Genomic DNA, 16,688 nt, shown 5'->3' with positions numbered 1-16,688 from the left:
TGAACCAGCTCATGCGCCACCAAAATATTATCAGAAATCAGTCTCTCTGAGACAAAAGCCGACTGCGTCTCTGAAACCAACTCAGAAAGAAGGGGCTGCATCCTTTTCACCAACACATTAGAGACAATCTTATACAGAACAGAGCATAGACTTATAGTTCTTAGATCAGACATAGAGGAAGGATTTGGAATCTTTGGAATAAGACACAGGTGTGTGTAATTCCACTCAGCCGGTAACACTCCAGACTCACAAACCCGTTGCACTTCAGCAATCACATGTGGACCAACAGTTGCCCAATAATGCTGAAAAAAAACCCGACATACCGTCTGCCCCTGGAGAGCTCTCAACATTAATGGAGAAAACAGCTTCCTTAATTTCATCAGGAGATACCTCTCTTATTAATCTTTCATTCATTTGGTTAGAGACCTTTGGCTGAAATCCTTGAAACCAGGTGCTGAAGCTTTGGGGATTAGAGGACTTGAAGAGATCCACAAAGTAAGCAGAAGCAATCTCACCTTTGGCTCCTTCAGAAAAATGTTCATTCCCATTAATATCCAACAACATCTCAATCCTGTTATTTCCCCTGGTTCTATTCACTGAATCATGGGAAATTTTTGAATTTTGGTCCCCACAAAACATCCACTTCTTTCTACTCTTTTGTCTCCAATACAGTTCCTCCTCCCAATAAGCCCTAGCAAGATCTTTCTTCAAAAAACAAAATCTGAGAGAACCTTGGAGACAAAGCAGATTGTTCCTCCTCTAAGGCCCTTTCAATTTTATGAATGTTCTCCTTCGAATTCAAATTTTTGTCCCTCTTCCAACCACTTAGAGCTTTCCTGCAAGCTCTTAATCTTTCAGATAATCCAAAACTTTGATCACCAGCCCTAGAAGACCACGCCTGAATGATTGACTCTTCAACTCTTGGTTTGTGAAGAAATCTCCTATCAAATCTGAATTGCCCTTTATACGAATCCTGAGAAGTCATCAGATTGAGAAGGACAGGTCTGTGGTCAGAACCACGCAAGTCTAAAAATCTCTGATTAGAAGAAGGGAATTCTTTAAACCACTCCTTATTCCCAAAAGCCCTATCAAGTCGACTTTGAATCCATAAATCATATCTCCTTCCAGCCCAGGTGAAAATATTTCCATTACTCGGTAATTCAACCATCTGACAAAGGTCTAAGAGATCCTTAAAGGGCTTGAAATAAGACTCGCATCTTCTAGGGCCCCCAATTTTCTCTCCATTATGCAAATATCGTTGAAATCACCTATCATACACCATCTCTCACGCCTTCCAACTCCAATCCTACTAATTCTCTCCCATACCACCTTTCTTTTCTTGAAATCTGGATCACCATACACACAAGACAAAAAGAAATTTGCATCTCCAAATTGAACCTGCATATCCACCAAGTTCTTGTCAGCAAACTTGATATCAACCTTCACACTTGACTTCCAAAAAACTGTTAATCCACCACACTTGCCAATCGGCTCCACTGAATACACTCTGTCATACCCTAAACAACACTGCAAATCAACCACTGAATCCCTACTATTCATAGTTTCCATAAAAAAGAGCATCTCAGAAAAATACTTTTTACGCATTTTCTTGAGGCAGGGAAAAGCCAAGTCTTGAGACCGTCCCAAACCTTGGCAATTCCAGCTGATAATACTCATTGCGCTACAAAGGTTTATGACAACAAAAAAAATATGATTGAAAGTTTTTGTGAATAAATATTTAATTATTAAGTAACAAGTCGTACAATGGGAATTAGCAAAGAAAAAAAAAACCACTTTCGAATAAATCAGGTCAACTTTTTTTTTTCCTTGTTAATATATATGGTAATAAAAATGTTATTTTTATGCAAATAAACAAAGCCACACGAAAACCCACCATCAGGTTCAGGTCCATCACCTCTTACATTTTTTTTTCCAAAGTCTCTCAATGGATAGCTTGAGAGATGTTAAGCCTATCAAATTCATATTTTCTATTTTCTGTCTAATTTTTATATTATCCGCCTGTAATTCAACGGCGGAGCTACCACGGTTCGTCCAACCACTAAAACCCGATGGTACACTCAGTTTTCTCGTCGTCGGCGACTGGGGAAGAAGAGGTTCTTATAACCAGTCCCAAGTAGCTCTTCAGGTACATATATATGTGTGTGTAAAATATATATATATATATATATATATATATATGTGTGTGTGTGTGTGTGTGTTTATGTAGATATGACCCTGTTTTTTTTTTTTCAAATATCACAATTTATTCCTTATCTGTAATTAAGCTAATTTCAAGTTCTTTTTGATGGTGTGGTTAGAAAATATGTGATAGAGCTCAAGCGAGAAGACGAAAATGATATAAGAAAAATCATATTTTAGTTTATTGTAGTAGAAAAAAAACCGAGAAGCGTTATCTTGACGGCGAATACATCGTTTGAGTAAATTACTAATTAGCTATTAATGTAGTAAGTACCCAATAACAATAGTAATAAAATTGCACTAAGTATCGCCTGATAAAAAGTTGTTTCGAGTTGTATTAATTACTTGTATAATATCTGAATATACTTATAATAATGAGTGAGTGGATGATAATATCTGAGGCATATTTCATTGTTAATTAAGGAGCCGTGAAGGTGAAGTTGCATACATAATCTTTAGTTCGTTACGTAACTTACGTGGAACTAGTTATCTGAATTAAGGCTGTCCATCAGTGTTGCAATTCTACGTTATCATTTTAATTTTGGTTGCTTCTATAATCTACAAGTAAATGCTTTTGATTAAGGAAGACATTGATTGGAGAATTTATTATTATTATTAGTAGTATTATTTTGTTTTAGTTTGTAGTGAAATGGATAAGTTTGTCGCTTCTAGAGATTTCTAAAAACGACCAAAATTTTTTGCAATTTTGTTTTGTTTCTTTACCATTTGTTTTCTATATAATGCTCTCTTATAATCATACATAATTTTTTAATAAGATTGATTTTTTTTTTGTTCTTAATTAAATTACTCTACTAATTATCGACTATAATTTTTTTGCATTCAGATGGGGAAAATAGGGAAGGATTTAAATGTTGATTTCCTCATTTCGACTGGAGATAACTTTTATGATGACGGAATAATCAGTCCATATGATTCTCAATTTCAAGATTCGTTTACCAATATTTACACAGCATCTAGCTTACAAAAACCATGGTATAATGGTAAGTAAATTATTAGTTATATTTATACTCTAATCAGTTACAAAGAAAAAGTTATTTGACTGTCAAAAAAATTTATATTTATATTACTTTTTCAATTAACATTTTATATCTACTAATGGGTAGATTTTCATTTAATTTCCCTCGCAGTATTAGGAAATCATGATTATAGAGGTAATGTCTATGCGCAACTCAGCCCCATTCTCAGGGATTTGGACTGCCGATGGATTTGTTTAAGATCTTATGTTGTTGACGCCGGTAAGTAAAAAACTAAAAATTACCAAGAACAGAAGTTGATGATATCATTTTTATTATAATGTATTGTTCTAAAAAGCGGTATAGGCGGTCGCTTAGACCCTGACTAGGCGCTAGGCTCTCATGAGATGCCTAGATGACCACCTTGACCGCCTAAAATTACATAGATCTTGTTTAATATATTTTTTCAATTTCCAATTAAGTTTTCTATATATATATATAGTTATAAATATTTATATATTATTTAATATAGATATAAGTAAATGTTTTGTCAAATTTTTGTTTACGATTTCATATTTTTAGTTTTTTTTATATAGATATTTTATATATAATATCATATTTATAATGTTTTATGTTATAACATCTAAACTGCCACCTAAGCCCCGTTTAGGCGTTCTAGGCGCTAAGCACTGGGTCACCGTTTGCTTAGCATCTAACGCTTTTTTGAACATTAATAAAACTTCTCTTTAATCAACATTTTCTTTTGTAGAGATTGTCGATATTTTCTTTGTGGACACAACACCGTTCGTAGATAAATATTTTGATGAACCAAAAGACCATGTATATGATTGGAGAGGCGTATTACCAAGAAATAAATATCTTAACAATCTCTTAATGGTAACCTTTTTTTTCTTACTCTACCATAAGCTAGTTATATTATCAAATTCATCGAAAATTTATATGAGTATAAAATAGTTAAACATTTGGCTTGTGATTATCATTGACCTAATTCGTTGATATATAACAATATACAGGATGTCGATGTGGCATTGCAAGAATCAATGGCTAAATGGAAAATAGTGGTAGGCCATCACACGATCAAAAGTGCAGGTCACCACGGCATAACCATAGAGCTTGATAAACAACTTTTACCTATCCTCGAGGTTTTTTATTATTATATAAACTGTTTAATATAATGTTTAATTTAGTAGTTTATAATAAACTACTAAATTATGCAATACTAATAATGAAGAAAAAAACAATTTAATTAGTTTTTCTTGATATGTAGGCTAATGAAGTGGATCTCTATATAAACGGGCATGATCATTGCTTAGAGCACATAAGCAGCATCAACAGGTGATTACAATAAGTTCGTATAATTTATTAATCGATTAATTATGGATTTGTAACGTAAAGGAAATGCTTGTTTATAGTGGAATACAATTTATGACAAGTGGCGGTGGATCTAAGGCGTGGAAAGGAGATATGAATGATTGGAACCCACAAGAGATGAGGTTTTACTATGATGGACAAGGATTCATGTCGGTTTACACATCCGAAGCCGAACTACGCGTCGTTTTTTATGATGGTTTTGGTCGTATTTTACATCGATGGAGCACTTGTAAGAAGGGGGTTTATTCCGATATCTGATCGATGGTCAGACAAAAAAGAAGTTAAGAGTTAAAGACAAAACTATTTCTATTAGTAGTTCATTGTTTATTATGTTGATGTTTCATGTGACTTAACATTTTTTAATGTTGTGTGATTATTTTCGAACTCTTAAAGTTTGAGATTTGGTATTTTAATACATGGAGACATATAGAACTCTCATGATTTGGTTTTGATTCGTTTACTTATAATTAAAAATATCCTAAATAGAAGCTCAAAGATAAAGAAAGTGACACTACGCATGATTCTCGTGTTCACATTACACTTTGTATATAATTCATTACCATCATATTCCACTATATACATAGATATCCAAAATAAATATTTTTGCTTATTTCATATAAAGAAAGAAATCCTTAATAGTTCTCTTTATAATATAATACAAATAATTGATTTTTTACTAATTTAATACAAAACTTATACAGATATATTTATGAATCAAATATCCCAGGAATATTAATATTAGTCATTTATATTTTAATTAGGAAGTAAAGTAGGAAAGAAATAGAAAAAAAAAAAAAAAAACAGGAAGAAAAATCCCTTGACCTAAACGTGTAAGTAACACGCAGCATTGCCCATACATTGGACAAAAGATATACTACTATTTGATTACAAAACAAAAAGCTGTAAAGTCTTCTTAATTAATTTAGTAAAATGATTATATTTTCCTTCAACTGTGTCGACCGGAAAAAAGCATCCTTGAATATTTTATCGACCATGTTATTCTTACGGATCCATCTATATTAATTGCTACCAAGGCATCTCTATCTCTCTTTATATAGGCATCGTTTTTTTTTTTCTTGTCTAATACCAGATAAAATAAGTAAGAAGAAAATGAAGATTTACGTATGTTTTAGTGTGATTTTGATGTTTCTATGCATCTTCTTCATCAGTGGTGCTTTGTCGGAGCTTGAAAGGTTGGAACATCCGGTGACAAAATCTGATGGCTCTCTGAGTTTTCTGGTCGTTGGAGATTGGGGACGCAAAGGAGAGTTTAATCAATCTCTCGTTGCACATCAGGTGACTAATATTAATTACTTTTTCAATATAAGATATGCATTTTGATTGAATATAATTTCACATTCATTCAAATAAAATATATATAACGTATGCAAGATTTAACTAAAATATGTAGATTAGTTGTTTACATCTGTAAATATGTATGATGCATACAACTGATTAAAAAATTCGTAGAAAAGATTTATACTTTCGGTATAATTCGTTCGAATAACTTAGTGGCAATTATATATGTGTTCAAGGCAACAATATAGAATAATGAACACTAATTATACCGCTAAAGCTAAAGTCGGATATCTAAGAAAATGTATTAATTAGATTAAAAGAAATTTCAAATTTCAAATAAGAAAGATAATTGATGATTAATAAATGTTCATAGGTGTTTGGTTCGTAGGATAAAACTATACATGTATTATATATTAGATATATGTGTTTATTAGTTTATATATATTATACAACCCAAATGATTATGTTTGAGTTTTTGGTGGAAAAATGTACGTAATTTAATCTGGTTATTTGTTTTTCTTTTCTATATAGTGTTGAAAGTTGAAACACTTAATTATGTATGAAAATATAAGCATCAATCTATTAATATATCAGTAAAATAACCACATGGTGGTGGGCGAGTAGTTCTCGTTTGGTTGGAAGGATCGCCCTGTTGGTCTAGGCCAGGGATTGATCCTCCCCAGACGCAGTTTCGCTCTCTCACTCCTGTGGCTACCTGGGAATTTACATGCGGACTTGCTTAGGCGCCCCAGACCACCAGTTTATCAGGGGGCCTTTAAGTGGAGGCTTAAAAATCCCTGTGACGTAGGCTTAGGCCCAGTGAACTAGTCAGATCACTGTGTGGTCTGGATACTGGGTTATCAAAAAAAAAATATATCAGTAAATAGTCGTATATGTTGCGTCCATTATCTTTCTTGTAGGAAGTCACTCATTCTACGCAATATGTAGACATTCATTGAAAGGCATATTCGTGAAAGTATTCTTGTAATTGACAAAATTGATACGCTTATTAGAAAGCATATTCCTAATAAAAAAAATTATGTTTTCATAATTTTTTTCTTTTGTTTCAATTATGAAAACACTATTTTTTATATTAAAAAAAAAATTGACTAACATTCATTTTTGTTTGGCAACAGAGTATATATGTATATTTTTCAAATATCAATTTTAAAATATTATTTTGCCCATATACTATCGACTTAAAAAATCTCAACATGATACAAATCTGTTCTAATAGAAAAAATTGTTTATGTAATAATTAAAATTGAAAATTTGGAAAACTGACAGATGGGAATTGTGGGAGAGCAATTAGACATAGATTTTGTGATATCAGTAGGAGATAATTTCTACGACGACGGATTAAAAGGAGACAATGATACTTCCTTTGAAGCCTCTTTCTCTCATATCTACACTCATCCTAGTCTCCAAAAACAGTGGTATTCAGGTAATTTACTTTGTTCTAATCAATTTCTATACCTAACTAGCTAACGTGTGAGATTAAACACTCAAATGTTATTGCAGTTTTGGGTAACCATGATTACAGAGGAAATGTTGAAGCCCAACTAAGTCAAGTTCTCACCCAAAAAGATTGGAGATGGTTTTGTCGCAGATCTTTTGTCTTATCCTCAGGTAGATTTACAAATATTTAAAAAAAAAAAAAGAAGTAAAAGTATCATATAACTAAATAAAAGTTTGAATAAGTGAATTTTTTTTTTTGCGTGGCTATAGGAATGGTGGAGTTTTTCTTCGTGGACACAAATCCATTTGTAGAAAAATACTTCACTGATCCAGAAGATCACACTTATGATTGGAGCACTGTCTTACCTAGAAATAAATACATCTCAAACCTCTTACATGTAAGGGCATCTCCAACCATAACACTATTTTGGTACACAAATAACACTATATTTGGGATAGATTTAACACTAAAATATTTTCCTTCTCCAACCATAACACTAAATATCACACTAAAAATAATATGTTCTATTATTATATTATTAAACTAAAGATGCCTTTTATTTGTAATATTTTTAATTTATTAATTAATATAAAATTACAATCGATATATCAAAAATAGCTTTTAATTTTACAAGTTTATGTTTTCCATGGTTAATTGAATTTTATTATGTAATTTTCAATCAATTTTTTTGTTGTTGTTTTAATATTTTCTACTGATTTATATTGCATATTATCAAAATAATAAAAAAAAAATATATAGCTTTGATACATTATTTATTTACTTACAAAATTTAGTAAGATTATTAAATTACAAGACAAATCATATTTAGTATACTATAACTAAATAATAATGTTAATGTAAAAAAATTAATATTATAAATATTAGTATATTATTAATATTATTAATGTTAATATTATATTAATGTTAATCTTTTGCAAAAATGCCCCTTTTTCAATGCCACTTTTCAAAAATACTCCTTCTTTAAAACTTTATAAAAAATGCTCTTAAAAATATAAGATTTACCCAAATATGTATGTAATATTATTAAAACATACACAAACTACATTTCTATGTATCTAAAATCTTATAAATACTTTATAAATACCTTATAAATGCATTTTAAATACCTTTAAAAACCTTTAAAATATCTTGTAAAACCTTTGAAAAACCTTAAAAATCCTTTAAAATAACTTGTAAAACCTTTAAAAACACCTTATAAAACCATATAAATACTTGGATCAAGTCTTCAAGTAGTAGTTACATCCATAAGTACCTTATAAACCTAATAAAACTTTATAAAAATTTCAGATTTAAAAAAGGGCATTTTGAAAATGGACATCTAAAAGGGGCATTTTTGAAAAGGGGCACACCAAAAGGGGCATTTTTAACAATTTCCCATAATACTGTTGCTACAGTAACACACCAAATATAGTGGAAAACTGTACAAAATAAAGGAATCACACTATTATAGTGTAATATTTACAGTTGGGTTTGAGTGAAAAAGTGGACTGCATCACTTCAAAATGCAGTTTTACCGTTGCCTTGGAGATGACCTAATACATTTTCTTTCATAATTGTCAGAATTAATCTCCATCTTCTTTTGATATTTTCTACTAATTAATGTTATTGAAATATCAGGATTTAGATTTAGAGATTAAAAAATCGCGTGCTACATGGAAATTTGTCGTGGGACATCACGGGATCAAAACCGCAGGGCATCACGGTGTGACCCAAGAGCTCGTAGATCAACTTCTTCCAATTCTAGAGGTAAAATAACCATTCATAATATCATTTTTATGCTAACATGTTTTTTTTTTTAATGGTAACATGTTAATTTTTCTTATTGTTTCCTACGTTGATATAATTTATCATGATAGTTTCCATGATTTCTTTCATTCATTATTTGAAGGAGAATAAAGTGGACTTGTACATAAATGGACATGATCACTGCTTGCAACACATTGGTTCTGACGGGTAAAACGATATTTATAAACAAATTTCAGTTTTGTTTTAGATTTTGTTGAGTTTAAATGTTTTCTTTGAAAAGTTATTATCATTTTTGTTAAGAGAAAGTAAATTAAAGATATATTATTGGAAATTGTGAAGTGAAACCCAATTTCTGACAAGTGGAGGAGGATCAAAGGCATGGAGAGGAGATATTCAGCCATGGGATCCCAAAGAACTCAAACTGTATTACGATGGGCAAGGTTTCATGTCTCTTCACATCACTCACTCCCAAGCTAACTTCATCTACTATGATGTTTCCGGCAATGTTCTTCACCAATCCTCATTGTCCAAAAGATCTGTTCTCCTCTAAAAAATATTTTTTTAAAAACAGTTGAACACAAATTAAATTTATAACAAATTTATTGATGTAATGATACTGAACACAATATATGTGTGAGTGAGCCGTTATTCATAGTATTTTCTCTTGTAAAATATTAAATTTTATAGTTTTCTAGTTGTAAAAATATTTGATATAAAATATCATACCATTTTTTGGACCAAAATGGGCCTTTCAAGCCTTATACTTGGAATTATCAGTATCATATTACAACTTTACAAAAGGGCCCAATTTTGAATGTCAGGTGATATAATACAATTTTGTGTAAATAATCAAAAACCCCTAAGGAGTCAAGTTATCTACATCTTTGCCATCAACAATGTCCACACACACAAAATTATCATCTTCGAGAGTGGTGTAGCAGAAGAAACAGAGGAAACTGAAAATGGTGGTGTTAGTCTTACAGTCTCTTAATTGGTACGTACATGGAGGAATCATGAAGACAAAGAAGAAGAGGCATTTGATGCGTATTGTCCAAGCCATTGAAAGAGACGATTCTTCTTCTTCTTCTTCAGAGAGATTCGAAATTGATAGAGATAAAGCAAGAGAAGCTCTGAAACAGCTTGATCAACAAATCGAATCTCAAGCTGATGAAAAACCAAGAATCATCATCAAGACATCATCATCAGATGTGGTCAGAACCAATAATGATCCAATCATGTTTGAAGAACCACCTGAGATCTCCGGATCGTTTCTCACAAGTTCAGCTTTTGTTCTCTTAGCTCTTACCTTGTTCTACAACATTTTGTTCATTACAGTGATAAAACCATCCATGGATGGACCAGAATCAGTTCCAGAAGAAAACAGTGTTGCTATGTCTGATTCTGACATTGTCAAGTTTCCACTTTCATCTTTGCCTGAAAACACTTTCAAACAGTAGAAATCTTTACGTTATTATTAGTGTATATTCTTGTATATTACATCTTCACTGTTTTCAATGCTAAAATGTCCAAAGAAAACACAATGGAACTGATCGTATAAACAAAATTGGAGCTTTATCTTCAGTGCAAAAGAGACATTGTTTGCTTTTCGAGCTGCAACAACCTAAATGAAGTATCTTTATCTAACCTCAATCCAGCATCTTCAACTTCCTTACATATCTCTTTACACTTTGTCAATCGCCCAGAAGCGGTATAAACGTTAATCATATCGCGATAAATATCATACGTTGGCAAGAATCCAGCTTCCTTGAGTTTAGAGTAATACCTCATTGCTCTTCCCAAATCATCCAATGCTACAAATAGTTTAATGACTACTCTATAAGCTGGAAGATCAAGAAGACAGTTTGATTCCTCCATCTCCCAAACCACATTCATCGCCTCCCGATATTTCTGTTCCGAATACCTGCTATGTATCATGGTAGTGTACATTACAACGCTTGGTTCTCTGTTTGATTCTTTAAACCAGTCAAAGAGAGATTCAACGAGCTCAAATTCTCCCAGTTTCACACAGATCTTCATAATACCTGTGCAATCCTGTTGGCTCAATCTCAAATCTTCTCTTTCTTTCAGTTCCTCGAGAAGAGTAACAACAAGATGGTACTTGTCAGGGTTTTTAGCTATTTCCAGAATCATCTTCACGTAAACACTCGAGTCGAGTATTCGATTGTTACTCTTCGAGATCAGTATAAGCTTCCGGGCTAGATTCAACCATCCACCTTCAATGCATCCCTTGATCATTGCTTCGATAACGTTCTTGCTAGCCAAACTATTGTCAAACTTAAGCAATTTCAGCTCGTGGTGCTTGGCCAAAACCTGAATAGTGGATGCGAGAATCCGATTATCAGGGACTAAATGAGAATGCTTCTCAGCCCAATGATATGTCTGTAAAGCTCTCTCGGGCAAACCCATATGACCCAATTCTCGAATCGTCATAGAGAGTGACCCTTTACGCAAGAAGCTAACCCATTTATTGAGAACAAGAGAGACATCAGCATCAGAAGAAGGCAAGCTCTTAATCTCTCTAGCTAAACCGATAAGAAAACTTGGATCTTTATACACTTGCTTCGATACAGAAGACAATGCAGCTGATCTAATGTTCTTCTTTGGAGTTGGAAGACCTAAAGGTCGTAACTTGTGAGGTTGAGGAAGTGGTAAAGGCCTAACTCGAATCGGTTTACCGGGTTTTTGAGGAATCCTTTTCTGAAAAAGCGACGAAATCGCCTCGATTTCTTCTGGTTCCCACACAACAGCATCATCATCCACTGATTCTTGATCTTGCACATCATTATCAGCATCATAATCATCCACAACTGGTTCAATTTTGGGTTTCCTCAGAAACAAATTAACACCAAAATCAGGAGGAAGCTTGGTTAGGCGTGGATTACGGAGATTCTTAGTGAGTTTCTTAAAGTGATTCCTTTGACTCGCGTTGACTCTTGTTATTCCTATGTTACCGAGACTCCTGGTTTGAGGATTCAAGTGGAAGCTAAGTGACCAAGAGACAGGACAATACACTATCATTCCTAAAACACCACGAAATCTAGACAAATCTAGAGCGAAACGGGAACAGTTAGGGTTTTGAAATCGAACACAAACCTTAGAAAAGGAATAAACTTTAGGTCTAGAAACGAAACCCCATGAAGAATAGAGCTATATTAGTCTAAAGCTCACCTTCTTGTGATGAATCAATCGATAGTGTAACAGCGAGCTTGAGATAGAGCACACGAGGAGGACGAAGAAGAAGAAAAAAATATTTTTTTTCTTTTGGTTCAATTACCGGATTCAATCAACCCGACCCGAAATGACCCAACCCGATTCGATATTTGTTTCGGTTAATTATTTAAAGTAGTTTTGTGGATAAACCTTTGGAAGCAAGTAGAGTGTTATACAGTTGGAAAATAGCTGGCAAAAAAGCAAATAAACGTCAACCTCAAAACGACTAAACACAAATGATAATGAGGTAAGCCAATTTTGTCTAGTTTTTCACAAGTCTATCTCTTTGATGGTCCCTAAAAATCTGCCAATTCCTACCTATATGTATATAAAAATAAATTGTTTGTTTCATAATTTTTTTTCAATATTTTCCTCTTTGTTTTCAAGATTTTTGCATATTTATTTACATTGTGTCTAAACTCAAACCAACCATTCAAAACTCAAAATGCGAATCTGGCTTGTGTAAACATAAATTGTTTGTTCGTAAAGTTTGTTAATAATGAAATAAACCTAAATTGTTTTTTTATTTTTATTTTTTGGAGGCTAAAATGAATTGTTTACTCAGCTCAAAATTGGTTCGAATGCGAAAGGTACCATGTGTGATCACATAAAAATTTCTTTCTATGGTAGCATATGTGCATGAACATGACCACACAAAATTAAACCAATATTCGTTGGACCCATTGAATAAAACAAGTACAAGAGAGACAAAACTTTCTTCACATAAAGTACTCAAATTGAATACAAATATAAATTCGATCAATAGGCCAAAAAAAATATGATTAAATATATCCAAGACAGCTGAAATTACAACGCAAATATTCGTAAACGACAGTATTCACAAAAAAAAAAAAAAAAAAAAAAAAAAACAATTAATCATATAAGTATTCAAACTCGAAAATCTCTCAAATAAAAAAATTAATTATTTTCTTTTTTATATTCGTATACAACCAACAAATGACAAAAATGCCCCCCTCTAACTGTGAAAATGCACTGAATCATAAATAACCAATATATGGACTTATTATAGAACCCCTCCAAATCTCACCCAAACACCACCATAGACTATATGTTATCATATCGACTCTGTTCCATCAACCCGGCTTCTCTTGCTCCGGTGCTTTCCATTGCGATGGCGCCTAGGGATTCCGCCAAACGTGACCGGATCATAAACCCTAAGCCTCTGAGCCTCTGCGGGATTCACCACACACTCCGATAAAGCAACCTTGTACCTTGTCCGATCATAGCAATACGAATAAGTCATGTGTTTCCGCCTGAAAACATCCATTTTCTTCCTCTGCGATGGGGTAATCTCCTGTGCCGCACGGATATCCACAGCCGCTCCTTCATCACACCTCGGAAACTGCTCAATAGGATCCACGGGGCAGCCGTGAAGGACTAGATCAGAGAACCGCGCAATGTAAGGCGCATATTTGTAGTTTACACCGTACTTGCCACCGTTTGTTGCCCATTTAGAACCGTCCCATATTGTTGTGTAGAGTGACATCGGCTTTGAGGGAAAGTCACCACCCATTGACGCCGTACGTTTGACCTCTCTGATTGGAACATTGTCTACAAAGAATCTGCATAACCAAAAAGAACAATTTCACAAACTTGATCAGTACCCACAACATAATTAGCTAAAGAGAAAAACATAAGGTAAGTTAGATTTTGTATGGGTCACTAATGCCAATTTTGGATAAAAAGAAAATTATGATTTTGATCAATACCCTGAAATTATAAGCTTAGAAATATTACATTTTTGGCATAAAAATTTCCAGCTTTTGATGAACTAAGTAAAAGATTCTCAACTTGTGAATTGGACCCCCAAAGGAAAAACATACTCTCTATGGGGTCATTGTTGATGCCAAAAATCGAAAGCTGTAAACCATTTTAGGGGCTCACACACACTTGAAATTGACAGGAACAATACAACCAAAAGCAAATGATGTCCCAAGCATCACAAAACTTTCCACAAGAAGGAAAAAAAATTAATACCCACCAAGAATTTGAATCATATTTTTTCAACAAAAAGATCCTCCCATCATTAAAACCCCACTTGGGTTTCCTTAAATAGAAGATCATATTATTGAATCCATAAAGCTTTAAAACAAATGGGGTCAATAGCCTAACCTCCTTTAAAAACTTGAATGAAACAAAACAGAGATTAGGATTTGTTACTTACATGATGTGAGAATCAGACCAGAGGATACTGTATTGATGAAAATCTTCAGTTGGATCAAACCAAAGATTATATCTCTCTTCTCTTCCTAAATGAGTACTTCCATTACCGTAAATGTTTGTCTGAATCCTCCATTCTTTTCCTCTAATGTTACCAAGAAATTCAAAATCTATCTCATCATGGTTCTTCTCATACATATCTCCATTTGACATCTGAATTCATAACAACAACCCACAAAAAATAAATCATTATTACTTATACTAAACCCAAATCAATAGAGAAACTAATCATATTTATGAGAAAAGATCCTTAATTAGGGATTTTACTTACATAAAAGGCAACAACAACACCAGCTGAATAATCAGAAGGTAATTTAATTGAAGCACTGAAGAATCCATGCAAGTAAAGATCATTTGAAACAAAACCAGAACCTGCAAGAATCCAAACATCACTAAACCGAGAAAACATTTAAAGATCAAGAAACGAGAGGAATATTAAAGAACCGTACCGGTTCTTTCATCGAGTGTTAACCGGACAGATTTGCCATCTTTATGAACAAACAAGTTCTTATCACCAAAAAGTTGAGTGTAACCTTCTTCAAAAGATGTGATTGGAAGGTTTTGCAGAGCAAATCCAGAAACTAAACCGGAAAACAGAGTCATGAAAACCAATAAACGAGTCAAAGTTTCCATTGAAGAGCTTTATGAGAAAGAGAGAGAGCGTTAAGAGCTTGCGTATAGAAGCTATGAAGGTTTTGAGAGAGAGAGAGAGAGAGAGATGGAGAAGGAGACGAAAGGCTAATGAAGAAGAGAGAGTGAATATGGTTTCCATCTGTCTTTTGGGTGGTTTATATTTTCGATTTTAAATTATTTTTTGTTTCGATTATTTCTTAATTATTTATTTTAATACGCGGAATTGGTGACATTACATGGCAACAAGATCTTTTAACGAATTCTCAAATAATTTGATTTTGATTTTTATATTTGATGGATATAATTGGGTATTAGTTTCCAAAATTTTGTTAATTTTATATTGTCCAGCAGTATAGATATTTAAAGCAAACCATATTTTAGATGGCAAAATTATAATAAATCATGTTACCTAATATGTTTCCTTTTTAGTGTTGTATTCAATGGATTTCATTCGGCGATAAATAATTTTAGGGATTATTGTTGATTTTTTCTTTTTCATCAATTTTTTTTGAAAATGTTATTTTTACTAAAATCTTACGAATTTGCCATTTTTAACACTTAAAAATATACGTATTTACGATTTTTTTTAAAAATACGTACTTTATACCAAATACCAAATGAAACCGACTAAACCCAAACATAACGGATAAAACGCATGTTAAATCACATTTTTATATATAAAAAAAGGGAAATTGTTAGAAATGCCCCTTTTGGTGTGTCCCTTTTCAAAAATGCCCCTTTTAAATGTCCATTTTCAAAAATGCCCCTTTTTAAATCTGAAATTTTTATAAAGTTTTATTAGGTTTATAAGGTACTTATGGATTGTAACTACTACTTGAAGACTCGATCCAAGTATTTATAAGGTTTTATAAGGTGTTTTTAAAGTTTTTACAAGTTATTTTAAAGGATTTTTAAGGTTTTTCAAAGGTTTTACAAGATATTTTAAAGGTTTTTAAATGTATTTAAAATGCATTTATAAGGTATTTATAAAGTATTTATAAGATTTTAGATACATAGAAATGTAGTTTGTGTATGTTTTAATAATGTTACATACATATTTGGGTAAATCTTATATTTTTAAGAGTTTTTTTTATAAGATTTTAAAGAAAAAGCATTTTTGAAAAATGGACTTGAAAAAGAAGCATTTTTACAAAAACCCCAAAAAAAGCAAAATCTACAAACTATTCAAAAAATGGCAAAATTCATAAATATCGTTAAAAAATAGCAAATCCGTAATTGATTCATAATTTTAATCACTAAAATTTTACATTTTAGTTTTGCAATAACAATAATGACCCTAAAACGTGTCAAAATTGACCTCTCTATGTGTAGAGTGTAGATGCGGTTTCTTTAATATTTCAGACGAAAACATTGATATTTGGTACTGCTAGTCTAGTAATGATCCTAAATCATTACCATAATTCTTTTTTATGTAAACAAGAAAAAAAGATACAGATTTTTTTAGTTTCCACAAAAATATACTAATATGTGAC

General features: G+C 32.4%; 5 protein-coding genes across 5 annotated transcripts; 3 read left to right on the top strand and 2 right to left on the bottom strand.

Annotated features, from left to right (window-relative positions):
* The first annotated feature begins 1,871 nt into the window (after nt 1-1,871).
* Nucleotides 1,872-5,015, top strand: LOC9312851 (purple acid phosphatase 8). The gene is made up of 7 exons (XM_021026677.1): nt 1,872-2,146; nt 3,044-3,200; nt 3,348-3,455; nt 3,943-4,070; nt 4,208-4,336; nt 4,462-4,529; nt 4,607-5,015. The coding sequence occupies exons 1-7, from the start codon at nt 1,946-1,948 to the stop codon at nt 4,821-4,823; spliced, it is 1,008 nt and encodes a 335-aa protein (XP_020882336.1). The 5' UTR covers nt 1,872-1,945; the 3' UTR covers nt 4,824-5,015.
* Nucleotides 5,016-5,442: 427 nt separating this feature from the next.
* Nucleotides 5,443-9,742, top strand: LOC9311165 (purple acid phosphatase 7). The gene is made up of 7 exons (XM_021024337.1): nt 5,443-5,861; nt 7,152-7,308; nt 7,386-7,493; nt 7,593-7,720; nt 8,962-9,090; nt 9,233-9,297; nt 9,430-9,742. Exons 1-7 carry the CDS (start codon nt 5,676-5,678, stop codon nt 9,638-9,640), a joined length of 984 nt encoding a protein of 327 aa, XP_020879996.1. The 5' UTR covers nt 5,443-5,675; the 3' UTR covers nt 9,641-9,742.
* A 125-nt stretch (nt 9,743-9,867) lies between these two features.
* LOC110228117 lies at nt 9,868-10,663 on the top strand. Its single transcript, XM_021024338.1, has one exon. It carries the CDS (start codon nt 10,053-10,055, stop codon nt 10,545-10,547), a length of 495 nt encoding a protein of 164 aa, XP_020879997.1. The 5' UTR covers nt 9,868-10,052; the 3' UTR covers nt 10,548-10,663.
* Nucleotides 10,543-12,619, bottom strand: LOC9311164 (pentatricopeptide repeat-containing protein At2g01860). Its single transcript, XM_021024335.1, has 2 exons — nt 12,280-12,619; nt 10,543-12,158 (listed from the first exon to the last, which is right to left on the bottom strand). Exon 2 carries the CDS (start codon nt 12,127-12,129, stop codon nt 10,669-10,671), a length of 1,461 nt encoding a protein of 486 aa, XP_020879994.1. The 5' UTR covers nt 12,130-12,158; nt 12,280-12,619; the 3' UTR covers nt 10,543-10,668.
* A 583-nt stretch (nt 12,620-13,202) lies between these two features.
* Nucleotides 13,203-15,318, bottom strand: LOC9312850 (probable xyloglucan endotransglucosylase/hydrolase protein 27). Its single transcript, XM_021024336.1, has 4 exons — nt 15,012-15,318; nt 14,834-14,934; nt 14,507-14,715; nt 13,203-13,904 (listed from the first exon to the last, which is right to left on the bottom strand). Exons 1-4 carry the CDS (start codon nt 15,193-15,195, stop codon nt 13,397-13,399), a joined length of 1,002 nt encoding a protein of 333 aa, XP_020879995.1. The 5' UTR covers nt 15,196-15,318; the 3' UTR covers nt 13,203-13,396.
* Nucleotides 15,319-16,688: the final 1,370 nt, after the last annotated feature.

The sequence above is a fragment of the Arabidopsis lyrata genome (assembly GCF_000004255.2).
Source record: "Arabidopsis lyrata subsp. lyrata unplaced genomic scaffold ARALYscaffold_5, whole genome shotgun sequence".
NCBI classification, from domain to species: domain Eukaryota; kingdom Viridiplantae; phylum Streptophyta; class Magnoliopsida; order Brassicales; family Brassicaceae; genus Arabidopsis; species Arabidopsis lyrata.
This window is presented reverse-complemented; position numbering and strand designations above follow the sequence as displayed.

What these genes read in the sequence shown, in the direction of transcription:
- LOC9312851 (XM_021026677.1), top strand. Translation starts at nt 1,946, where the DNA reads ATGGATAGCTTGAGAGATGTTAAGCCTATCAAATTCATATTTTCTATT. An exon ending in AGTCCCAAGTAGCTCTTCAG is followed by an intron (nt 2,147 to 3,043) that starts GTACATATATAT and finishes TTTTGCATTCAG; the next exon opens with ATGGGGAAAATAGGGAAGGA. An exon ending in AACTTTTACCTATCCTCGAG is followed by an intron (nt 4,337 to 4,461) that starts GTTTTTTATTAT and finishes CTTGATATGTAG; the next exon opens with GCTAATGAAGTGGATCTCTA.
- LOC9311165 (XM_021024337.1), top strand. Translation starts at nt 5,676, where the DNA reads ATGAAGATTTACGTATGTTTTAGTGTGATTTTGATGTTTCTATGCATC. An exon ending in CCAAAAACAGTGGTATTCAG is followed by an intron (nt 7,309 to 7,385) that starts GTAATTTACTTT and finishes ATGTTATTGCAG; the next exon opens with TTTTGGGTAACCATGATTAC. An exon ending in ACATCTCAAACCTCTTACAT is followed by an intron (nt 7,721 to 8,961) that starts GTAAGGGCATCT and finishes TTGAAATATCAG; the next exon opens with GATTTAGATTTAGAGATTAA.
- LOC110228117 (XM_021024338.1), top strand. Translation starts at nt 10,053, where the DNA reads ATGGTGGTGTTAGTCTTACAGTCTCTTAATTGGTACGTACATGGAGGA.
- LOC9311164 (XM_021024335.1), bottom strand. Translation starts at nt 12,129, where the DNA reads ATGATAGTGTATTGTCCTGTCTCTTGGTCACTTAGCTTCCACTTGAAT.
- LOC9312850 (XM_021024336.1), bottom strand. Translation starts at nt 15,195, where the DNA reads ATGGAAACTTTGACTCGTTTATTGGTTTTCATGACTCTGTTTTCCGGT. An exon ending in GTGTTGTTGTTGCCTTTTAT is followed by an intron (nt 14,716 to 14,833) that starts GTAAGTAAAATC and finishes TTATGAATTCAG; the next exon opens with ATGTCAAATGGAGATATGTA. An exon ending in TGGTCTGATTCTCACATCAT is followed by an intron (nt 13,905 to 14,506) that starts GTAAGTAACAAA and finishes TTGGTTATGCAG; the next exon opens with ATTCTTTGTAGACAATGTTC.